The 27,029-nt window shown below is 36.3% G+C and overlaps 1 protein-coding gene across 5 annotated transcripts in view; it reads right to left on the reverse strand.

The window, feature by feature from the left end:
- The window catches only part of SYT14 (synaptotagmin 14), a 209,038-nt gene that overhangs the window by 44,548 nt on the left and 137,461 nt on the right, over nucleotides 1–27,029 (reverse strand). For all 5 annotated transcript variants that reach the window (XM_072733346.1, XM_072733348.1, XM_072733347.1 and 2 more), the window contains 2 exons: nucleotides 25,228–25,499; nucleotides 20,193–20,642 (listed from right to left, as the gene is read on the reverse strand). In XM_072733346.1, coding sequence (XP_072589447.1) covers nucleotides 20,193–20,642; nucleotides 25,228–25,499 — 722 coding nt within the window. The remainder of the gene's footprint in view (nucleotides 1–20,192; nucleotides 20,643–25,227; nucleotides 25,500–27,029) is intronic.

Genomic DNA, 27,029 nt, shown 5'->3' on the forward strand with positions numbered 1-27,029 from the left:
GTTGGTAAAGTACAGTTTGTGGGCCAAATCCGGTCTGCGGCCTGTTCTCTATGGCCTGGAAGCTAAGGATAGACTTTACATTTTTTGAAGATTGTTTAAAAAAAAAAAGGATGAAGAATATGTCAGAGACCATATGTCACTGGCTAAGCCTAAAGTATTTACTTTTTAGCCCTTTACAGAAAAAAAATTAGGGACCTCTGTCCTAGGTGGCAGAGCAACATCATGACAGAAAAATGGACTCCTGAATGAACATGTGGAGTAGAGGGTCCCCCTTATCCAACCTCATGGGCAGGCAACCATGCAGGTCTATGTGCATTGCCCCTATGGAATCAGGGGAACTGATGCAAACCTGCTGATGCTAATGCTGCTTACTATGTCAAGAACAATTAAGCCCTCTACTGCTGGCCTCCACTAAGATGTGGTGGGCTCATTTGTCAGCTAGAAGTAGGTCAAATTCTCAGCCCCTTTACAGTTAACAGTACATTTATGTTTTAAGTATCTTTCTTTGAAATAACATACAGTTTTTAAAAATTCATATGAGAATCTTTAGAGCACTTAGTCCATTTACACATAATGTTATTACTGAGATGTCATATTCTTTTGTGCTTTTCTTTCTTTTTTAGAGAGAGAGAGAGAGTGGGAGTGAGGGGCAGAGGGAGAGGGGTAGGGAGAGAGAATCTTAAGCAGGCTCCATGCTTAGTGCAGAGCCTGATGCCAGGCTCAGTCTCACAACTCTGAGGTCATGACCTGAGCCAAAATCAAGAGTTGGACGCTTAACCAACTGAGCCACCCCAGCGCCCCTCTTTTGTGCTATTTTTTTCCTTCCTACGTATTTTTTTGATTTTTAAAAATCAACCTTTTTGGAGAATAATTTACATTCAATGATATTAGTGTAGCAATTTTAAGTGCACAAGTTCAATAAATTTTTATAAATGTATACATTTTTGTGCAACCACCTCCCAACCAATATATAGAATACTTAAGTCATCAGAAAGTGCTTCTTCCCAATCAACTCTCCCACCCAGCCCAGGCAACCACCAATCTGATTTCTATCACTATTAACTGGTTTTACTTTTCTTTAACTTCATATAAATGAAATCATATGGTATATACATTTGGGTATCTGCCTTCTTTTGCTCAGCATGTTTCCGGTATCCAACTGTATTGTTGTATCAGTGCTCATTAATTTTTATTATTGATTTGTATTTCACAGTATGACTAGTCAACAGTTTGTTTATTCATCTGTTGATGGGTACCTGGAATGTTCCTAATTCTTGGCTAATAAAAATCAGATACAAATCTTTAATGAAATTTTTTTCATTTCTCTTGGATACATACCTAGGAACTTCTAGGATACACGATAAGGGTAAGTTTAAAAAGAAATTAAGTGATTGTACTATTTTACATTCCCACCAACAGTGTATGAGAGTTCCAGGTACTCCACAGCCCCAGCAATGCAAAATTTTTAAAATTTTGTTATTGTTAGTATTTTTAATTGTTAGTTTTTAAAATTTTAGACATTCCAGTGATTGTGTAATAATATCTCTTTGTGGTTTTAGTTTACATTTTCCAAGATGGTTAATGATGCAATTTTTTTCATATGCTTATAGGTCATTTGCATACTTTCCTTAGGGAACTATGTGCTCAAATTTTATGCCTATTTTATGAATTATCATATTGTTTATCATTTTATTATTGTTTTTTAAGAGCTCCTTATATATTCTTTAAAAAAAAATCTTTTAGAGAGAAAGAATCCCAAGAAGACTCCCTGCCCAGTGTAGAGCCCTGAGATCATGACCTAAGCTGAAATCAAGAGTTGGATGCCTAACTGACTGAGCCACCCAGACATCTCAAGTTCTTTGCATATTTGATACAGGTCTTCTGTCAGACATGTCTGTTGGGAATATTTTCTTCTTCTCTGTAAATTGACTTTTTCTATACATTAAGAATACATTTTCTGAAAAAGAAATAAATATATAGATCCCACTTACAATATCATCAAAAACAATAAAGTACTTAGGAGTAAATTTAACCAAGAACGTGAAAGATCTCTAACCTGAAAACTACACCACATGGATGAAAGAAATCAAAGACAAAAATAAATGGAAATGTATCCTGTGTTCCTGAATGGGAAGAATTCATATTGTTAAAATGTTGATACTACCAAAAGCCATCTATGGATTCAATGCAATCCTTATCAAGATTTCAATGGCATTTTAAACACTTCTAAAATTTATATGGAACCATAAAAACCCCAAATAGCCACAGAAATCCTGAGAAAAGCAGAAGGCTTCATACTTCCGGAGTTCAAGCTATCCTATAAGCTATAATAATTGAAACAGTATGGTAGTCGCATAAAAACAAATAGACCAAGGGGACAGAACCGAGAACCCAGAAATAGACCCAAACATAAACAGTCAGCTAATATTTGACAGGGAAGCCAAGAATAGTCAACGAAGGACAGTCTCTTTAATAAATGGTGATTTGGGGGGTGCCTGGGTGGCTCAGTTGGTTAAGCATGTGCCTTAAGCTCAGGTCATGACCTCAGGGTCTTCGGATGGAGCCCCGTATTATCACCACCCCTGCTTTGTGGTGAGCCTGCTTCTCCCTCTCCTTCTGCCTGCTGCTCCCCCTGCTTGTGCTCTCTCTCTCTCTCTCTCTAATAAAGAAATAAAATCTTAAAAAAATAAATGGTGATGGGAAAATTGGGTATAGACTACCTCATATACATATATATTTGTATAATCTCACATGTAAACCCCCAAAAACATCTAACTCACAGAATCCAGACAGTAGAATGGTGGGTTGTTAGGGGTTGAGGGGTGTAGGAAATATGAAATGTTGGTCAAAGAGCACAAACATTCAGTTATGAAATGAATACATGGATCTAATGTACCACATGGTGACTATAGCTTTCAACACTGTATTGTGTGCTTGAAAACTGCTATGGGAGTAGAGCTTTAATTATCTCACCATAGCACCAAAAAATTATAAGTACATGAGGTAAAAAAAAAAAAAAAGTGTTAACTAACTTTATTGTGGTAAGCACTTTGCACTGTATCATATCATTACAATGTAGGTCTTCAACTTATGTTATGCCAATTATATCCCAACAAAGCTGGAAAAAAAGACAAAAATCTCAGGAACAGGTAACAGGCATAGTTAGACCTGTAACAGAGGGTAAGTAAGATTCAAGCCAGCTACACAAGGATCCAAGAGAGGCCAGGAATGTGTTGGTACCATGGCTCGTTCCATGGCTCGTTCCATGGCTCAAGTGGTTTCTCTACCTTTCATTCCAGAAATTGAACTTAGTGGCAGTACTCTGAATTTGTATAGTTGGTGGCCATTTTACAGATAAATACCTCAATTATTTGTGATATAGAGAATGACCATGTGTTATGTATTACTGGCCAATATAAGTTAGTTGCTATCATCACTGTTTTCACTAACCTCACTAAGGGACCGTCAACTGATCACTGATTTACAAAAATCCATTAAATCCAAGCAAGATGAGGAGGGTATCCTCTTGGATGAGTACCATATCAGCCTGGACAGGATGAGGACTCTGTACTTCCTATGGGTGGGGAAGATATATGAAGTGGTGATGGGGAACTTGGGTGGGCAGCCTGGTGGTAGCTACCAGAATCAGCACAGAATGAAGAGGCCATTTCCAAAGACGGATGGCCTAGCCTGGGGTGTAAGAGCCTCATCTGCGCCCCTTTCTCCCCCATATGGGTAAGAAGGACATCCTGCTGAGGGCATTGATGGATAACACAGAATGGGCTGTTGAGCCTCAGCAGGGTAAGGGCATCCATTCAGAGAAGAGGGTCAGTATGAGATATTAGTTCCTAAATAGGATGAAGAGGCTATTTTCACAGAAACGTGGTCCAGGATGGTGTGGTATAGCCCTACCAGAGTAAGTCAGCTGTCCCTCCATCAGGGACAGGGGTTGGGCAGACTGGAATAGGTGTCAGAGGTGTCAAGCCCAGTGAGGACTTCTGTGCAGAAGGAGCAAAAAGACACAAGGATTTAGAGTCTGAGTTTGGGTAAAAGGGTATGAAAATGGAGTAGCAGATGGCTGCTGTGAAACCTGAGTCACATGCAAAGGGACTGATCAAATAGGTTGATACACTGAGGAGGGGAGGCAGGCTTCCATCAAAGAAGGTAGTTACAGATCATGATGAACCCTGTGGTGCTGCACTGGAACTGGTGAGCTCAATATGAATGCAGGGCTTTCAATAAACAGAGGAATAAATACAGATGTAAATATGTATGTATATGTGTATATAATTATATATATATACATATATAGTAATAGAATAATCATACTCAAAAAGAGAACAGAATAGATATTTCATATGTCTTGCCTCGATGAAAAAGCGGTTTACCATGAAAGATATTTAGTATGGTTTATAGGGTGCTAGTGTAAAATGAAAACTTCAAAAATTTATATTTCTTTAATATTTTATAGCAAGTTCTTTTTTTATAGCAAGTTCTACTTGTCTATTAATATAACTACCCATGTCAAGGGGAGAACTAAAAAAAAAATCATCCATGTACAATGTTAACAGGGACAAAATAGATAGTGGAGGTAATGAAGTGTGGATTCTCACCAACAAGAAACCAAATTAAACCACACACTCTATTTTTAAGGAAAAAACATGAAAAGGTAAAAGTAGCCGTGGTGATAGTAGCAGTAATGTAGTGATGATCCTGTGATAATATTAGTACCACTAATACATACTGAGGGCTCACCAAGTCCCAGTTACTGTGTAACGGCTTTATCCAAATTAAATTCTTAGAGACACTGGCACCAAGGCATTAGGTAATGATTTCAGTTTAAATTTATGAACACTTTCAAGTTTCAAATTTCCTCTCTTAAACTTCAAAATGGTAGTAACAATTCTCTTATGCCACAACACAGACTATTTGAAGATTAGTTCTGATTCAAATGTTGAATGTTATGAATAATTTGGTGACAAATGAAACAGCAAAATGTGATTTATATGTTCATTATAATATGAATATAGAAGGATATTTCTGAGAATCTTTAACGCAACTTCATAGTGAATTCTCCAGTTACCTGAGTTATTTCACATGATGTTATTACTGTTGTTTTTGTTCGTTTCCTCATAGAGCATTCAAAGCAGTTTCCAGGAAATGAAATGTTAAGAGCTATAGAAATAGCAGTGCTTTTTATTTCACTTTATCACGATGTGTACCATTTTAGAACAAATATTTTATACTATTTCCATATTACAGTGTGATTGTAGGATGGTCTGGGTGGGACTACACTATAAAGATGGCCTTGAGGATTGTTAATAGGCCACATGGTATATTTTCCCAAATTCACATTCCTAAAAGACCAATGAGGCCTAAGAAGTGTTGAATTTGCCAATTTCTGAAAATTTACTTCTAATGTCTTTGGTGGCACAATAAACTTGTTTAAATAAAACTGAATCCAAAGAAAGTCTAATCTACAACATTCTAAGGTTACATATAATGAATGTTTTTTGGTAAAATAGTTTTTCTTACGGCCATAATGACTTTAATCCCCTTTAAGATGTTTCTCGTCTTCTTCTGTTCTGAAAATATATCAAACTTCTAATGAATCAAGGAGATAAGTAATTTTAATATTTTACAAATATATCTGAAATATAAAGTTTTGAAAGAAGCCAAAGGCAATGTAAGTTAACACTTACTAGTAGATATAACCATTTCTTACTATTCAGGACTATTTCAAAACAATTTATAAAATTGTTTGTACAATTTATACAAGTATTTTATATAAAATCATTTGTACTAAAGGTGATTTTTAAATAGTTTACTTGGTTGCAATTTGAGTAGTTTTGGAAAAATATTTTATACTATTAACAAGTCTTACAGTAGTCTTCTTAAAGATGTGGTTAGTTTCATGATAATCTCTTTTTTTTTTTTTTTTTGTTTTGTTTTAGTTTCATGATAATCTCATCAGATGTTTTGAAACTTCGCAAGGACTCATTTTACTCCTATGGCTATCCAGGAAACAACAAAGAAGAGTAAGATGTGGACATACGATAGATGCCATAGGGCAATGTAATCAATACTATTTAGATACTAGTGTCTCCTGTAGAACTTGTTTTGTTTTTGTTTTTTCCTGTAGAGCTTTTTAAAGATATGAATAGTCTGGTCCTATTCCTTTAAGTTTTTGTTTCAACAGATCTAAGTGGGAACTTACTCATCTTTATTTTAAAAACTCCCCAAGCCATGTTAATCAGGATTGAGAATCACAATTTTCAGAATTTAGCTCATAGTCAATTAAGCATATTAGAAAGACACTGTTTAACACAGAAATCAGTATTCCTAAAACAATACACAGAAAAGTACGCCTAATTCTGAGGTATTATCAAATTGACTAAATCGGATGTCACTCATGGAATGTTTTGGTAAACATAAGTTTGGTGAGTTTAACTAATTAACTGCCTATGTGAAAGAGAAATTCTTGCCACTAATCATTTAATTAACTAATTAATTAATTTGGGGGGAGGGGCAGAGGAAAAGCGGAGAATCTCAAGCGATTGCAGGCTGAGCACAGAGCCCAAAGCATGGCTCAATCTTACAACCCTGAGATCATGACCTGAGCCCAAATCAAGAGTTAGATGCCCCTAATGAATTTTATTTTTAAGAAATTTAAATAAACATTATATTGGATATTAGCTATCTTCCTAGCATCCATTCATCAATTCCTTCCAATAGTGAATGTAATCCTTTCCACCTCTTACCTAATGTAGTTTGGGAGGTGACCCAACTCTAGGGCTGAAGTGAATCAGTACTGCCCATCCCTGTGATTGGTTCTGGGATGGGCAGGTAACCTAGTGAGACACAAGAAGTTTCAAGAGGGCAACTATGGGAAACCTGATTATAAAACTGACACATGGAAGACGGGGTGTGTGGGAGGGGGTAGGGGAGCAGTGGAAGGAGTAGAAAGAGAGAGAAACTAGGACGTTAGTGGTACTATTTGAATCACTAGATCAAGCCATGCCTGAAGACAGACCAACTCTCCAGATGGTCCCATATTGCTCAAGCCATTTTGAGTTGGTCTGTATTCACTTGAAACTGATTGAATTTTATTATCTATTCAATGTAATTTCTGGTGCTTTTTAGGCAATTTCAGTTAATTAAATGAGGGCATAGAATTTTCTTAAAAGAAAATTCTCGTCATATTTTTACTGTAATTTCATGGACACTTTTTTGTAATTCTATTCCCCTGAGTTATTTTTCTGAATACCCAAAGAATAGATACATTGCTAAATATTTGAAGAGGAAACCAAGGACAATAAAAGATGAAAAGATCTGATGAAATACACAAAACAGACAAAAATATATCCTCTGAACTTATTACCCCAAAGTCTATCCCTCAAATCACTTGCAGTCACAATGTGTTTGGAAAACATTTTCTATACCAGCAGCCTTGGAATTTTAGTATATTTAACCACTTCTAAATTCTAAAATTTGCTTTAAAGAAAGATTATAAGGCTGTTTCCCAGTGATTCTGATTCAGTGGATGTGGTTCAGTGGCCCTAGTGTTAAGCCCAATGAACAGACTACACTTCTAAATCTATCTTGAAAATAATTAATGGTCATATATATATAAATGATAAATCATATTTTAGATATGAAATATTGCAATACTTGAAAATAAGGGAGAAATTTAAAAGCGAAACTATTCAGTTTATGAATATTCTTCCAGAAAGATAAGTCTATGTTAGACACATAAATGTGAACTCATGAACACGTAAGCCTGAAGTCTGCTACCAAAATCCTTGGTTATAAACCACAGTGAACGCTCTTGGTTACATACTCATACTCAACAGCCATTCCCAATCTATATAATTTATAAAAGCCTTTTCTTTTATGACTGTTCCTTTTTTTTAAAAGGATATTTGGTCTTTTGAAATATATATGTTTATCAAATCCTACTGAATAAACTAATTAGGATTAGTTTTTACTTTCCTTATCATCTTTGCAATATGTACTCTTCCTGAAGGGTAATTCTTTTTTTTTAATGTTTCTTTATCCTGGGTTTTCTCTTTCCTGTTGGAGGTTTTCCCTTAGTGTCTCCTGAGCTATGCCTGCCTGTTCATATTCAAAAATGCATCACTAAAAGGCTGATCAAAAACTCTCTACTTTTAAATAAACAGTTTGCTCACTGATTGGCATCAATGTGATTAGGTGGGGGCCAGGCAATTTCCTCTAAAATATCACTATGAGGTTAAGTAAGGTCTTAGCTTGGAATCGCTGAGTTTTTCCAAAGAAACTTATGATATTCCTAGAGTTAGTTACAAGCCTGGCTCTCTTCTTTATGCCAGAAGGTAGATATAACTGCACATTTTACAGATTTGTAGTAACTATTGCTTTTAATCCCTAGACTCACGCCAACCTCTGCTGTGCTCAGAAGTGTGTATGGTTCTGGGGATTACAACAGTCCTCTCCTTCCTCTGTGTGCACTTTTCACGAGGTTTTCTCCACTTTGCTGATGCCCTGATTCCATTTCTCTGAGCTTGTGGGTACCAATGTGTACCAAGAAACAACCATTGAAGTGGAGATTACAGGAAGAAGAAATAAATATATGTGGTTAATCCACTATCTTTAACTCTAGGAATAAACAAAACCATTCCTTGCATTGTCTTCTGGTACTGCCAGTTTAGGTAAACTTGTTTAATATATACTAATACTTGACATATATCTAAGTTTTTAAAGTTCAATAATATTTTTTATTTTTTTAAAATATTTTTTAAAGATTTATTTGAGAGAGAGAGAGAGAGAGAGAGAGAGAGAGAATCCTCAAGCAGACTCCTCACTGAGCGTGGAGCCTGACACACAGCTCGATCCTAGGATCCCGGGGATCATGACCTGAGCTGGAGGCAAAGGCTTAACTTATTGAGCCACCCAGGCACCCCCTAAAATAAGACTGAATGTTTGTCCCAAGAGAGCAAATTTTTATACTTAAAAGCAAAACTTTACTTATAAGCTACTGATGTGCAATTATAAATAGCGCTAACCTACAGATATTAATCTCAGCAATTCTTTGTATGAAATACTATTCACTATTATTCACTGCCCCTTGCTTACATTTTTAAAGAGAGAGAGACTATGCAACAGAGACCATCTGTGGTCTGTAAAGCCTAAAACAAATGAACTCTCCAGCACTTTACAGAAAGTTTGTCAGCTCCTGTTTTAGACACTGAAATGTTAATGGAGGTGGCATGTGTTAATTTTGGGCAGAAACTTGAAGGCTCAAGAATTAGTTTGCTGGGTCATCTAACTAGCAGCAAAATTTCAGAAAGAACCTCCTCTATCCATCTGGATCCTGGAGTGAAGACGACACGAAAGAGAGCCCTAACCGAGTTACAGTGGACATGCAGTGCAGTGAAAAAGAAACCTCTTTGTTGATGAAACATTACAAGTTTCAAGGTTTGTTGTCTCAGAATACCCTGGCCTAAACTGCCGGGGACATTTTGCTAAGGAAATATGAGTTACTCAACATGACTGAAGATAATAAAATTGTATTTATTGAAAGAATATTTATAATTCAGACTTTTAAATAATTACTCAAAGTATATTTCAAGACAGTTGTATCTTAAAAACATTCAAGGCCTGAGTTATATTTAGTTCCTGATAAAAGTTATTTTGCTAGCTATTTGTATTGTCAGATTAAACAATTTTTATACTATTGAATTAAGGGACTTTTGCTTTGGGGCACCTGGGTGGCTTGGTTGGTGAAGCGGCTTACTCTTGATTTTGGCTCAGGTCACTATCTCAGGGTGATGAGATCAAGCCCCGCCTAGGCTCTGCACTGAGCATGGAGCTTGTTTAAGATTCTCTCCTGCCCCTTTCTACTCCCCCTAGGCTTATGCACTCTTTCTCTTAAAAAAAAACAAAAAAACAAAAAAAACAACACTTTTACTTTCCTCTTTTCCAGATTGCAAATGTTCCTTCTTATTTTGAAACTTGAAAAACACAATGCAATAATTTTTACTTATGGACCAGCACCTAGTGAAGATTGCTAGTGAATCAGAACACTAAATGTCTCCACACATGAATAAAAACAAATAAACCAAATTAGTTAACAGAGTCACGTTCCTACTTTGTGCCAGATGATGTTTTAAATTCTTTACATGGAATATCTCCTTTAATTCTCACACACATTTTATGAAGCAGCTATTATGGTTACTATTCCCTTTTATGAATGAATTAAATGAGGCACAGAGCAGCTGAGTAGTCACCCAAGACCACAAGTCAGGAAGAATTGGGGAACTAAGACATGAAACCAAGGACTGCAGAGCCTCTGTGCTCCCAACCTCCCTGTTATGTAAACCCACACAAATGCAAATATAAACTTGGTCTTGGATGCCTAACAAGTTTCACATTAAAACTGTAGATTTCAAAAAAAAAAATAAATAAATAAATAATAAAAAAAACCTAGATTTCCACTATCTGGTAATTATTTAATCTTTTATGAAAAATCACAAATGAGTTAGTATAGAGAAATATTTTTTATAACTTGAATACAGCTTAAGTGACAATGCCAGCTTTCATTTCAAAGAAAAATGTATCTCCCCAAATTAAGCTAATATGAAAGATGTACTTATAATACATGCTATTTTCTATGAGCTAGATAATATCTTAGTTTTTGAAAAATGAGCCAAGTTAAAGTTTAATTAGTTCACTTTATTTTTTTTCACTTTATTTTTTATTGTAGAATATGGGACTATTAAGAGATATATAATTTTGATTATATAAATTATATACTTCGATGATACATCAGATAAAATAAAAACTGTGTGTACTAAACTTAGGTAGTCTTCAGTTCCTATCAGTTCCTATCAGCTCTACCAGCTTTTTCTGCTAGAAACAATAAAATCAGTACTATTCTAGTCATCAGTTGTCCAAAGTGACAAGACTATAAAAAGATCATTGTAATCTGGTAAGATATAGCCTATATAAACAATTCTAGGTCTAACATTAGATAAAGGAAAGATAAGACATTATTTTTTGTAAGACAAGAAAGTACCTTTTTTTTTTTTTTTTAAAGAACAAGAGAGAGTGCATGAGTGGGAGGCACAGAGGGAAAGGAAGAGAGAGAGAATCATCCCAAGCTGGCTCCACGCTCAGGGCAGAGCCCAACCTACGCAGGGCTGGATCTCACAACCCTGAGATCACGATCTGAGCTGAAATCAAGAGTCAGGAGCTCAACCGACTGAACCATCCATGCATCATGAGAGTATCTTTATAAAATAGTAAATGATGGCAGAATGATTCAAATTAAATTAAGGATAACTTATTTTATTTCAAGTTAACAACTAATATTTCTAGTCTACAAAGGTTTTCACGTAGCTCATTCATTTACTCATCCCAACATTATGAAGTAGTCAGGTCACATATTCCAGTCCTATCCCAGGTGCTAACATGTACACTAAGGAGAATTAGGTTTTTCCCAAGAGTATATTTGCATGCTCAACACTTAGAAATATGCATTTCACTTGAACAGAAGCTTCCAAGTAATGAATAAGCACACATGGCATGTGCAGGATGATAGAAATCACTTAAATGTATCTGCCTAATAGAAGCAGCATCAGGAACTGATATTCAGGCTTATCATGTACTATCATTTTTTGACCAGAATTATTCTTTGCTCTGCATAGAATTAAGTAAAATGTAACTGTCAAATGGATATTTTTTCTGGCTCCTTACAGGTCCCTGCAGAGTCCACAGAACAAATGTTATAATCAGACTGAAAACTCACTAACAGATTTCCTTCAACTTTAATTTTTAAAAATTCAGTTCCTCTGTCCTAGGCCTGTTCAGTATTTAAACTCATATTCCATCCTAAGAACATAAATGCATAAATGTAAAACTGCTTCTTTTCTAAATTAAATTTCAAATTTTCTAGTGAGAAAAACATTTTTGTAATTAGTATTTATCATTTCTCTTTAAATTCACACTGTATGCCTAAATAGGCATTACTCTAGCAAAGTAGCATTAAACCCTGTCAACTCCAAAATAAATGTCCCGGCAGATAAAACCACAACTCTTTTGGGAGAGGCATCTTAATACTATTAATTCAGATGGACAGACTATAAGCAAGATCATGAGAGTTGGTTGGTTTATAAAATATATTCTGATAAAATACATTTTCATATCTACCACGTTTTAAAATTAGTACCACTTTAATAAATTTCCCAGTGAAGAACTTCATGTTTTAAATTATCTGTCAAGATTTTGAATGTGAAAATCCTAAAATTAAGGATGTGGGTTTTGAAACGCATCTATCTGTCCACTGGATACTGCCCCACTATTTGATATGAACGTGATGGAGGAAAATGACCCAAGAAAAAACTAAATGTTGCTTCTGTTTGCTATTTATTTTATCTGTAAAAGGTAGCCCTCAAGAACAACCTCATCCAGTGTTATTGTTCATTAATTATCAGCCACCTACCATATAAAGCACTGTGGACATAACTCTTCTATTATTTTCAACAACCCAGAAGACAGGGAACTGGTCATGGTAATGCACTAAAGTGCACCTTTAAAGGGAAGTACATATAACTCTTGGTTGGAATGAATGAAGAAGGCATGTATTTAGGATGTCCAATATCTAGACTGTCCACAAGAATAATTTTTAAAAATAGTGGTCGATATTTGTAATTTGAATGCTAAATCTTTCCATGATGTTTCTGTAAAGTACACTATATTATCCCCTCTTGCTAATGTACTTTAGAGTGTCCTTAATTATAGAACATGCTTGCCCTCCTGAACCCAAATTTATCTGTCATAATCCTTACTCCACTCTAAATTTATCAAATAGTGCTATCTTGCTATAAGGCGTTTGTTAATTTCTCTCATTAGTATTACAAATAATTGAAATCAGTATTTTGGAAAATTGCATAAACTATAGGAGAAAAGGAACAGAATACCTGTACTTTAGGCTTATTCTTTAATTTTCTAGCTTATTTTTTTAAATGAATATACACGAAACAAGAATGAAGCATAGGTTGGTCTTTCGTAGTTTACAGTTTAGCACTTGGATGTCTAAACTAAATGAATCCCACCTGAGTTGATGGTCTTTATTCCCTATACTCAATATACAGGACAAACAGTTTAGTCACTGAAATTTTAGTTTTTCCCACTTGATTTTTTCTGCATGTTCAAAATTTCTTGAGACATAGGACTTAAACTTGACTTCTTTTTGTCTTGTAAACTAAGAATCTGATTTAAACAGAAAACTTCCTTTTATGCTCTAATTTAACTTCTTTCACTGAAATATTTATCTGATAATAACAATTCTTCATGTGAGACTAGAGCTATTCCTCTCTACTGATAATATATGCTCACCTACTTTGAATAACTGTCTCTAAATAGGTCTGTAACTACTTAGTTTTACACTAAAGTGAGCCATGACTCATATTTGTGTTACCGTCTGGGGACTTGAATCGCACATATGCAGCTTTCTCCTTCATGTAATAACTCTTAAAACTGTGATCATTAGTTTATCATGAAATACCTACTTTAAATTGCTTTAGGATGAAGAAGTGTAATCTACATTTAGAAAATGTAAATTTCTGACAACGGTAATATGTGAATGTAGTGAATATGAAAATAGATGAAGCCAAGTTTAAAGACATTTGCTAATAATACAGACTGAAGTATGATTCTTAGAGGGACACATATTTCAATTATAGAGTACAAGCAATAATTTACCTGTCTTAAAAATTAAAGTCACAGTATAAATATCAAACTAAATTAATTCAGTCTATTAACAAAAAAGATAGGCTATTTTTGAGATATAGGAATTTAGGAATTAAAGGTTGAAATTACGTGTATCTAAAAGAAGATCATCATTTCAGTAAGACATGAGGAAGGTTGATCATTCTAAAAGACTGTGGCATTATACTCCTGAATGGGAAATTATATGAACATGTCCCTTGTTGATTATTTAAAAATAAAATACTTCATGGGATGCCTGAGTGCCTCAGTGGTTAAGCATCTGCCTTCGGCTCAGGGTGTGCTCCTGGGGTCCCAGGATTGAGTCCTGCACTGGGCTCCCTACAGGGAGCCAGCTTCTCCCTCTGCCTATGTCTTTGCCCCTCTCTGTGTCTCTCGTGAGTAAATAAATAAAATCTTAAAAAAATAAAACACTTTGTGATATGTTTCTACTTAATTACCCTAAGATCATGCTTATTGGATTGTAGATCATAAAAGATTCCTAAGAGAGCTGTTTTTAAGGATATTGATAACTATTAGGGAATAATGTTACATGGACCTTAGGAAGAATTTTAGAATGATTGGGTTTACCTGAACAAGTCAATGAATCAACTTAACAAGTATTCACTGAACACCTACATTCTAGGTTCTATGAAAAGTAAGTATAACTAAAACCATATAAATTAAACACACAGATTCTATTCTCCAAGTATTTAAAATCTAGAAGGAAGACAGAACAAGTTTGATAAGAAAACGTATGCCTAGCCACAGAAGCAAGCACCAAAGGTAGTAACTCAGAAATAACATGTACCACACGCACCCACTCACCCATCCATCCAACCAACATTGATACAGCAATAACCAGTACTCAATATTTGGTATACAAAGATATGATCAACTAATTTAAATTTATATTAGAAATGATAAAAAAAAAGAAATGATCTAACACATTTCTATAAAGATGAGACTTAAATTATACTTTAAATATCATCTGAGATTTAAATAGATTCAAATTATAATTGGGATTGACATTTTAGAACAACCTAAATCAAGGCAAGTCCCTGATGATACCAGCCAGGTCTCTCACTTTAACATTCATTCTGTTATTCTCTGCACTTCTTCACTACCACACACTTCCATCAAGCTCCTCCTTTTCTGAATCCTTTCACTATGCCTTTTCGTACTCCTGATAAACCCAATTCTTCCTTGAGGATACATCAACCTCTGTAGACTCTTCATCTTAGTTATTCCCTCATACCTGACGTGACTCAGGGTCAAAAAGCAAAGTTCTCTGTTGCTTTCTCAAATAGTCCTCCTCTGAATTTATAGGGAAGAATAACTATTCTTCTTTAAGACTGATGTCATCCTGTCCTTATCCATAGTCTGTCCTGGACTTTTCCTCTTCATTCCTTGAGAACAATAATCTTTAATTCGATCTTCTTTGACACTTCAATTCTGCCAGTATCTTCTGTGACTTCAATGTCCATGTGGAGAACCCAGCCACCACATGGACATTGAGAGAACCTGGCTTCGCTTAACCAACTTAGCCATCTCCGGTGATTATGCCGCCTATTCCATCTCAGATGCTCACTCTGCACTCTTGCCATCCATCATCAGAACTGAAAGCAATTTCCTCTCACACCACATTCCCATCATTCCATACTTCTTCTTCACTCTATCTGTCCCTTGATATCCTTGGGGTTTTCATTCCTTCCCCTGTATATCAGTCCCTTACTAGCTTCACTTCTTTCTTCAACTGAGATTTCATGGTCCACAATTTAAGTATGTGTCTTCAAAATACTCTTAACATTTTTGCCTCTCTGTTCATCCCAGACCAATCCATGAATGCCCATCTTCAATTAGCCACTCCCCTCGTACACTCCACCACTGATGACATTAGTGGTATCAGTAACGATAAGCATGCCCATCTCTCCTAACCTCAAAAACATCTTCCAAAAGCCCCTCTTTCCAAAAACCATCCCCTCTTCCTTTTTATTTTCAGAGACAAACTTGGTGTAAAAGTTGTCCACATGATTGCCAGTCTAGTTTGGATTTTGCCCTCATGACCCTACCCAAATTGGTCCCTTTAAGACTACCCATTACCTGCATATTCTGAATTCAATGAATAATTTTAATACTTAGATTATTGGTTCCATTAGCAGCATTTGACAAAGCATTTGGTTATTCCTTCCTTCATAATTGCTTCTTGGTTTCTGTGATATTTTGTTCTCTCTCTCTTCCTAACTTAGCCCCTCCCTTCTCCAGTCTTTAAGTCCTGGGAGTTCCTGAGGATCTCCTCACCCATTAGACAAACCCACCCACTCCCATGTCTACTTACTACAGATGCTATGCATTCACACAGAAATATAATGCGGAACCAGACTTAATGGAAGACAGGTGTCTGGGCACATATAAAGCACCTGTAGCATTACGACTTCAGTTTCATCATGTTTCTTGTAGGTCAGAATCCACAAATGAACTCAGCTGGGTTCTCTGCTTAGGGTCTCTCATGACTGAAATCGAAGTTTCTGCTGGGCTGGGCTAGTACCTGGAGGCTTTGGCCAAGAGTCTACTTCTGAGCTCATTCAAGATGTGAGCTGAACACAGTGCTTTGCAGCTCTGGGACTTAAGCCCCCATTAATAGCTATCATGCTGTGTACATTACGCTAACTAAATACTGTCTGCTTAGGAAGCGTTGTGTATGTTTGTGAGCGATAGAATAAGGTCTCATTATTGAGAATAAGGTGTCAATATTAAAAATTATATTAAGAATCTAGTAAGTTGAATGAGAAATACAACTGGAATGAGGAAGGAGAAAAGGCTATTCCAGGCAACTGTTAACACACAGTAATACAAGGCCAAAAATACAGATTCCACACTTGGAAAGAGTGCCATATGAACACAGTTGAGTTCACGTGAGAAAAACTCCAATTTTAAGAGGGATACACCATGGTAGGAAGGGTAACTATAACACTGTAGCTGTTGGCTATGGCTTAAGAGATCACTAAAACAAGTAAATAATAAACCATATGGCTATTTCTACATTTATTAGCCAGGGATCCATTCAAAAACACTGGTAGCTAACTCTAAGTGAGAGAGTAATTTACTAAAGGAATAGGGAAGACTAAAGAACAGGCTTATGGGTAAGTTTCTCCAGAACAAAGCCTAAAACCATCCTGCAGAACTGGCCTGGTGAGGAAATTCTGCTGCTGCTCCCTGCCCTGGACACTTATATGCCATGGTCTTTTCTCTCCTGCAATGGTCACTATCTAGCACCAATACTATTCCTGCACTAGCAAAGCTATTTCAGAATTACTGCTGACTCTGAAGATCAGATTCCTCCACCATGAGCCTCATGCGGACATGAGGTGAGTGCAGCACCTGATTCTCTGTCCGGTGTGCACTGAGGTTTCCTGGAAATGATTAAGAGTGACAGAGCCCAGGGAGCATGGCTCCTGACCTAGCTACCAGTCAGACTGGGAAAGTGAACTTCAAGGCTTACCCTTGGGGGGTGGGCCTATTTGTTGGGACGCTTTCAGACATTAGAAGATGGTTGAAAAGATAGGGAAGAGTAAAAAAACATATCTGAACAAAATGTCAGACATTTGGCATACAAAACCCATCTAAAATCCACCCATTTCTGTTCTTAACCAACATCTTTTCCAATATATATTAATAGAATTGGAATATCAGAGATGGATGGGACATTTGGTTAAATTCCCTAGTTTTACTAATGAGGAACCTGATGTCTAAAGTAATTGGATAATTTATCCAAGGTTATAACCACAACTAGTTAGTAAACACAACTCATGTTTTTTCAACCCTGTGTATACTTTCTATCATTCAGTGATCAAACTGCATCTTTATCTTAAGGTTCAACTTAAAGCCTACCCTAAGGTAAACTCGGGATTTATTCCTCAAAAAGTCATTAGGTGATAGTGGTCATTTTTCTCTCAATGTATTGATCTGATCAGTTCCCCCCAAAATAGCTATAAAGCTCAATGTTACATTGTAGAACTCTATTTTTCTATTATTACCCATGAAGGTAAACTGTAACTAAGCTTCAAATATGTTTTAATCATAGTATATACATTTTTTCACTGGATTAAAACCGTCCTTTGCCTAACAGCTCATATTCTTGCAACAAGAACAAATAATTATTCAAAACTACAAGAATGTGTCATTATGAAAGAACTTCTTACCTATATATTCCATCTTACAGAATTGAAGCTAAAATCACCCATGTAATCCATAATCACATGATTTCTCCATATGGTTAGTACTAAACTGAAGCAAAGGGAACATTAATGCTGTAGCATACACAGAACATACACATTCTAGAAGTATTTTATTGTTATGACAACTGATAGAATTCTGAGTCTTGACCTTACAACTGTGGTGTGCCGAATTGTTTCTGGCACAGAAGCCAAAAACAAGCAATGAGATTTTGAGAAGATGGACAGGAAAGATGGCAAGAGAGAACAATGAAAAACAGGAATTATGTTTGAAAAGTGTGGCAGTGCAGAGAAAAAAATCCTTTAAGAGCAGAAGATGGATAGTTTTATTCAGATTTAAATGCTATGTCTTAGAAGCTGTTTGTCTAGCACTTTTTTCTTTTTGTGAACACGCCTCAGAAATGTATTGTACTGGTTGTCAGAAATAGAGAATTGATGACTGTAATAAGCTAATACACGTAATGTAGGTGTGTACAGAAATAATTTAAGCCTGACCAGAGATAAAATCATATTATTTTCTATGGCTTCCTTTTCTTTGTGTAACAAATATAATCAATTCAGAATCGGGAACAGATAATTTGAAGTAAATAAACACAAAATACATACCTCATGATGATACATTCTCTTGTAATTTAAATCAGGTATTTCTCTAAAAGAATGTATTTTTCTATAGGTTAACTAGTCATCACTCAGACCAAATCATGAAAAAGCTTAAAATTCTATCAAGAATTGCAGACTATTCAATTTTATAAAAAATTATCTTTTTCCTTCTGAAATATTGCCTGGAGTTTCTTTTCTCTTTCCTCTGATAAACTGATACTGTATTTTTAAAAAGGACATTTCCCCAAAATGGTAATCCTACAACTTACAGTTCTAACAAGTTATCAATAAAGGCTAAATATTATCCTACAAACCCACAGGGATATACTATATTTATTATCACCTTTTGGTTTTAAAACTGTTGAAATCAACCAGCTAAAATGGTATGCTGGAAAATAAATGTAAATGATGGTCCTATAAGATCAAATGCTGTCTGGTATAAATTCAGTGAGGCTCTGATCTTGAACTTACGCTTATATCTACAAAAGCTTAAAAACAACCCTAAAATATTATATTTTTATTTTAAAATACACATCCAATCTAAAATCTCTGTATTTATATTATAAAAATGATTTTAATTCAATATAACAGAGGAATAAATATAATTCATAATTTACATTTACAGCATATTACAGATTTCCTCATAATCTAAATAACTATGTGGTATAATGTATCTCCCCACTTTAAAGAAGCAGTTCAGGGATCCCTGGGTGGCGCAGCGGTTTGGCGCCTGCCTTTGGCCCAGGGCGCGATCCTGGAGACTCCGGATCGAATCCCGCATCGGGCTCCCGGTGCATGGAGCCTGTTTCTCCCTCTGCCTGTGTCTCTGCCTCTCTCTCTCTCTGTGACTATCATAAATAAATAATAAAAAAAAAAAAAATTTTTTTTAAAAAAATAAAGAAGCAGTTCAGCACTCCTGTGATTTGCAATGTCTTATGGGAATTTAGTTAAAAATGTGAAGAGAGGGAGAGAGAGACTTGTATATGATCAGAACCTGCAGAAAAAAAGAGAAAAGGGAGAACAGCTCATAGACCAAACTTAAGTATTCTCTCAGATATACTGCAAAATCTTTGTTGAAAAAGGGTACAGAGTATAGCAAGACCAGATTTTCTTTTGAATCTTTAAAAATAATTTCACAGGAGTTCTGGGAAGATAATCAGTCATGACCTGGGCAGCAGCATATATCCTATAAAAGCAAATAGTTTCGGCAGTAAGAGATGCCGAAAGAGATACGTAAGAGATGAGGCTAGATCTTGCTGTATCACTAAGTTTTAACCTGGAAAGAAAACAATAAATTCTATAACAAGTTCATTTGATGTCATAACCAATCATCTAATAAATATTTAACAAAGGAGCAAATGTGTAAAACACTGGACTCGACTCTGTGAAGGATAAAATAAAATACACAAAATTAATCACATATAATCTTCAGGGGCAACTTCTAGAGAATGAGAAGAAATTATACCTACCTATCCAGGGCTTAGAAATTTTCTAAGGATATGATTATTACATAAAAAATGTAAACACTGGTTGGCTTGATCAAGGATTTTAAAAATTATGTATGTGATATACCACGACACAAACCGTATTCAGGCTATTTGATCAGATACTCACAGAATGATTGTAAGAAGGTTCCAATATCACAGGTAATGACATTTTCCCTTGAAGATTCAATTTTGTTAAATAAAAAATCTTTTCCCCCACAATCTTTTCTTTTTTCATGCGATGTACACCATACAGTCTAAACCGAACTGCATAATTTCCAATCATCTCAGATTCAACATGATTAAATTTGAATGTCTCTGTGAAGACAGGGCATGGTCCTCTCTGGATGCTGGTTTTTGCTCTCTGTTTCTTTATAGGTAGAAGAACAAGGTGTACTTGCCATGAGTTGCCACCTGTCCTGTTATATGTCGGGATATCTGTGACAGCTGTCACTGTTACCAGAAGCTTCTGTTCTTGTGAGTCATAGTCAAAAGTCACATCCAGTGTGCCATATTTAGCTTCTGGCTCAGGATCAAAAGGTTTAGGAAGCTGTGAAGATGATCCTTGAGCTGACATATCCTAAGAAAAGCAAATTTAAATGTTTTCAGTGTTTAACTCTATTATTTAATCTAGCATGTATATAAATACCTGATATTTCTTTAGGAAGATGTGACAACTGTCTTGATTTGCTGTCACAATGAAAGTAATAGTAATTAATAGTTAACTACGATCAAAAGTTACTCTACAGGGCCAGAGTAGTAAAAGTGGTAGGTTAAACTCAAAAACTTATTGTAACAAAGACAAAGAATTTAGCATTCCCCATCACAATTTGAGAAAGTTGGATATACGTCTTTATGATGCGAATTGAAAATATACACTTCAATGTGTATCTCTCTTCTTTTTGTAGGAAACTACTACATCTCACTTCGAGCATTATATACAACACAACTGACAGCTCAGTATTTAGGCTGGCAAGAAAGAGGACATAAATATGAGTGCAATGCCATTGAAAACATTGGTCCCATTTTCAAAGTTTATTCTAAAATGCCCCCATCTGCAACACAATAATAACACATCTAGGCTTGGAAATCAGTGGAAATATGAAATATGAAAGGATAAATCCAAAGGCCTCAAAAATATTTGCAGCCAAACACTTACTTCCATAACACACACACACTATTTACACTTTAATTTTTAACCTGAATTTGAAAAACTATGTATTTTCTAATGCTAATTACTGTCGAAAATTGCTGACTACACATTTCCAAAGTTCAAGAAAGACTGAAGGTATATATTTTAATTATAATATTGAAAGAAATCACACCCATTCCACCTGGAGTTGTCTTGCATTCCTGCCAGTCCAGCCCTCTGGAATGTAGTAGGAATTGGCTAATTACCGACAGTGCCAAACCCAGGTCTCTGACCTTGCAACTCTACCACTTTGCCCCTTCTAGTATTTTAAGAAATCTTAAATGTCTTTTATTTTGAAATGTGGACCAATTTTATAATTTCCTGTTTTTGAATATGTCCTTAGTGCCTATGGCAGTGGTTACAACTAGTAGGTCCCAGTCTTCCCTTTTTGCCTAAGAACTAGTTTTAGGTGCAAAAACACTGCCTGGCAAGAGCCTATGCTTCAAAACTTGCCTAATGGCTGCTACGCTCATGAGACTTGGCCTCGGTCAATGGGAAGCAAACAGAAGTTATGTGTGAAACATCTAGACCATGTTCACAGAAGAAATCACTTGTCTTTCACCCTCTTTCTCAGTCTTCCCACAAGCAGGCATGCAAGTAGGATGCGTGGCTTTGCCTGGACCACGTGGACTAGGACAGTACTTTAGGGGACAGGAAAGTGATCACAACCAACAACAATGACATCAAAACCCCGGGCCCCTGAATAATGTGGTGAAGCAAAGCCACCTACTCACCCCGGACTATCTTTGATGGTTTTTAGCCACTGTATTAGTCTCTTGTTAAAGCAGCTTAACACGTACCTAACTATGGCACTACGGGTCAGGCCATGTTTTAGGTGGGGGTGGGGGTAGGGATGTAGTAGAGAACCAGAAATAGTCAAGTCTTTACATCATAAATCTTACATGTCTAACTATGTTGACCTGGTTGGTACCGTGTAGAAAAAAAAGAAAGATAACAAATGAAGAACAATTATTTCTTATTGAAGAATTCAGGGTTTTTTAAATGTAATATGATGAAATCAGGAAATGTGCATTTCCTGATTCTTACTTTGTCATAAACTTACTTACTTTTACTTACTTTTTCCATATTCTTACTTTGTCAAAAAAGTTGACAGCCTAGAGCACAATGTTTCAATGTATGCCACTTTGTAATTGGTAATCAAAGATGATTAATTACATGGCTTGATTTTTCAATGAAATACTTTCTAAAATAGTATCATAATAACTACGGTTTTCAAGGAAGTAAAAATTTCATAGGGTCCCAGAGAGGGTTAAAAGGGGGGTCCTTTACAGATAAAAACTACTATTTGGGTTCTGTGACAGGCAACTAGAAAATAATTCTTCCTTTCAAGGGGTCTGAATTACAGTTTTGAATCAGTGTGAGCTAGCAATAGGTCATTAATAGAGTTTGTGACCTCCGTGCCAGGGAACTTTCTGGAACCCTCACTCCTACCCCAGTTCAGTCATGTATGTGGACGGGCTCTAACACAGCTAATATCCTGGAAAAAACAAGAGGAAAGTAAGAATTTTCTATCTGATAAATAACATCTATTAAAGGAACAGTAGGAAGCAAAATAAACTTGAAAAAAACACAAGATTGGACTCTATACTAATGGGCTATAAAAGCATCTAGATGCTGATATAATGTGCATTTGCAGTATTTGAATATATTCCATTCTTTTGTAGAGACACGAAAACAAGCAGGATAGAAGAGACTCATAAGTGTTAGCAGAGAGCAAGCTGGCAGCCTCTGAAATATGGGCAAAGCTCAAAGGCTATATTAACTATAAATAATGAATAAGGCAGTAATTTGAGAGACAGGCAAAATTCAGAAGATAGAGTAAATACAGACAGTAACTACATTAATAACTCGGAATATATGCCAAAGATAGGTCAGTAAGTCAAAAATATCACAGAAAAAATGAGTTCTACCTAGAGAAAGGGTTGTTAGGCCCACACCATGATCATGTCACCTCTGAGCTAATAGCTCTGTCACCCATGTGTTCCTCATATGGAGATGCAAATTAAAAAGTCTAACTGGCAAGGATCACCAATGACCAGAAGTACTGTCCCTGCATCTCTCCCAGAAAGCCAGCTTTTTGGCCCATGGCACCCCTGTTCAAATCTCAACTCGTGGGCACCTGGCTGGCTCAGCAGGAGAGTGTGCGACTCTTGATCTGGGTGTCATGAGTACGAGCCCTGCACTGGGTGTACAGATTATCTACAAAAATCTCAACTCTTGTCCTAGTTACCACACCTTATAAAGGAAACAATGATGGGGCATAAAGAGGGACAGGGCATCTGGGCATTACCTAAATCAAGGCTCACACAGTGTGTTCCTGCCACCTGTACCTACTGGCATCCTATCCTAAGTGTGCTAACCTATCTCATCCTGCTCCTCTTACTTCTTGCTTTATATCTGAAATAGATTAACACATACGCACACGTACACACACACACACACGTAATCTGAGCATATGAATTCGGTCCACGAGTCCTCTGAAATAGCTTCCCTGGTGGTGTACTGGGAGAGTACCAACACATTGACGTAATTTCCCACGCAATGATTTAGGTCAGGAGGGGCAACAGAATACAGTTGGTTAGAGCACTGTTTTTGCAGTCAGGCACACCTGGGTTTGGATGACAGCTCTACCATCTGAGAGGTGCATATACGTGGGCAAACTGCTTCGCTCTCTGAGTCTTAATGTTTTCCTTTGAAAAATGGAAATAACCTCCTGAAGATGATGTTACTAAAATGAAATGTGCTGACTGGAAGGCTTATAGCAAAGCTGCTGGCATAATCGTTGCCAGCCATCATTGTTGTTAATTCTGCAATCCAGGCTTCACTGCTAGCTTGCTGGCTATCTATCCAGTGTGTAAACCTCTAGAATTACGGTCTCATATATGTTCAGGCACGGGGCACAGAGAAATATTCTTTGCAGAAAATCATGAAATATTGATGCATTAAACTGAAAATTCCAGTGTGGAATTTTCTCCTAAGTTAGATACAATATTAGAATGGTAGAAATAGTAGAAAAGTAGTAACAGATAAAATGTGGGTTTAGAAATCATATAAGAAAAAAACCTAAAAACTAAGGGAATTCTGTTCATAGCTCTACTTCCATTATTTAATTTTGACAACAGATGAAAATTCATCCAGTAAGAACACTGACACACTACATATTATGAAATGTTGTCTGGGCAAAAAGTTGTAAAAACCTGCAATCTAAAAGAAATAGTTCTTAAAAGTATATGCCACCTAATGGAAACCTTTAAGTTACCTTTATAGTTATCATCATAAAAGGAAGATTAAAACAAATCCTTTTAAGAACATGGAAAGACTTCAAAAGTTCAACACACCTATTTTTGTTGTCATTTTCACACTTTGGTTTCAAAATAGGAAATAAAACACAACCAACCAACAACTCTAAAAGCATGATGCGTTCAAGGTTTATTAGTAAAGCTGAGCATCACTTACCCCTTCCATATTCCATGATATGAAAATGCAAAAACATTATTTTTGGAAAAACCCATAAAACATGAGTGAGTGACCCCCCAAAGTAAAAATATCCAAAATAAAAGAATTAAAAAAATAAATTAAAAAAATAAAAAGCACAAAAATAGGGACCTCAAGATGAAAGAAGCAGGTAAGTAATTCCAGAATGTTTTGTATAAAACGTGAAAATAAAAACAGACCTATTTTGAGGTTGAAACTGGAGTGTGTGGGGGAGATATTGGTTCAGTATCTCATGAATTACTCTCCTTTTTTTCCCTTTGGGGAAAAGAGGGGAGGGTGAAGAATGGTGGGGACAGTCCTGATAAGTCTGCAGGATAAAGATGAGATCAAGGATAATACTGACCGTAAGCCACAAGGGACAGGACAATGGTCAAACCTTCTTACCAAGAGGAGCTGCACAGGTTTATCATCCTCCAGTAACATCCATGTAAAAGGCTCTGTGTACTGTGTTACTTACTTCAGGGCTCAGGACGGCAGTGCTGTCACTTGGAACATCTTCTTCGTATCCTTTATTAGGAAAACTTTCTACTTCATGACCTGTGCTTCCTTCACTTGGGCACTTGTTATATGAGCATCTTGGACTGTTGCTGCAGTGGGAAAATTCACATTTACTGTCCCCAATTTCTGAGGGCGTACATGAGAGATGGGGAGAACCACTGTCATCCTGATATGGTGGTGGCTGCAATTCATCCAGTGGGGGTGTTCTTCTCATTCTCTGAATGCAGTTTCCTGACAATGATTAAGAATCTGGTCACTGTTTCCAGTTAGCCTCAACATGCAGTACAGTCCACAATTACTGTATATAACTTAAAAAAAAATGGATTAAAAAAATTTGTGGCAAGGTAACTATTAGATCCACTCATGAGTTTCTTTCTTTCCTGAGAGGGGCCGAAATAAAATAGTCTGGTTTCCCACTCCTCTCCTGCACAGTAGGATTAGGAGACATAAAAGTCACATACTCGGAGAAATGCTGGTATATACCATAAAAAATGGGAGAGTGGTAAGTCTTAGGGAAATAGCTTATTTACTTAGTTCTTTCTTTCACAACAATTTGAAAGCATGCATATATTTTACACACTCCCCTATGATGTGTGGCCTCTCTTGCCACTCGAGGTACAACAAACATAAAAGTGTCATTTGTTTTCTTCAACTACTGAGATGAACTTAAACTTGCAACCGGCTCAGCAGTGTCAGAAACCGTTCTTTCACATTCACCCTCGAGCTGGAATCCTACAATGAAGTGCACTGTGAATCCAGGCCTAATCCCCATCGAAGAGCAGAAACCGGATACTGCATTTCGCCTTGTCTCCACCATCAGGTGGCCACTGCCTGCCCCACCACACCCTGCATCCCCACTCCTTCTAAAGCACGGCTCCACCTTGTCTACAGCAGGCATCGCTACCACCAGCAATGAATCTGAAACCACGTTTTCTTTCTGTCTTAAATGATCCTTTTAATTTTTACCTCAATGATCTGTCTCAGCAACTCAGAATAAATACGTCTGTGAACAGGAGAGAGGTGGGGGAGGTGGGAGATGTAAAAAAAAAAAATAGAGTTGACTATACAATTTAAGAGTAGCTAAGTCTCTGCAGATAAATCCTGAATGCAGTATCAGGTATTAAATTTAAACACTGCTCATTTTTTCTTTTAATGGACTGTGAATCTCCGTTCTTAAAAGGGGCCCTGAAAAAAAAGGTATTTTGTATTATAATTCTTATAATGGAGTTCAGTTCAAATGCTCAATAGGTCTTCTGTTCTTCCTAAGACAGTAAAACTTTACATAAGAAATACAAAGCTCATTTAAAAATTATCACAATGCCTGGTTCAAATGAAAAATATTAATTTGCATGAACTTAGCACAAATTTACATATCTGCTCAGAAGCCCTAATTTTAGAAAAAGAAAACTAAATGTCTTACCTAGTCAGTCTAACATATAACTTTGGTTTATAAGACGTAAGAGATAAAAAAGTTACTGAATTAATATACTGGAAGCTAAATTTGAGAAGGAAGATAGATTGAACTGATATACTGCACTTAGTAACAAAGAAAACACAATATCCCATACTTCAGAGAGGGGCTTCCAGGAATAGCAAATAAAACACAATATCCCAGATTTCAGAGAGGGGCTTCCAGGAAACCTTTGGTTTTCCTGATAAAAGCAGGCAGAGCTGGCATGCCCTTTTTGTTCTTTCTCCTTCCTCCTGCCTGGAGCTGCTGTGACCATCTTGTAACTACCGAGTAACAAGCATGACAATAAG

The sequence above is a fragment of the Vulpes vulpes genome, chromosome 13, assembly GCF_048418805.1.
Source record: "Vulpes vulpes isolate BD-2025 chromosome 13, VulVul3, whole genome shotgun sequence".
NCBI classification, from domain to species: domain Eukaryota; kingdom Metazoa; phylum Chordata; class Mammalia; order Carnivora; family Canidae; genus Vulpes; species Vulpes vulpes.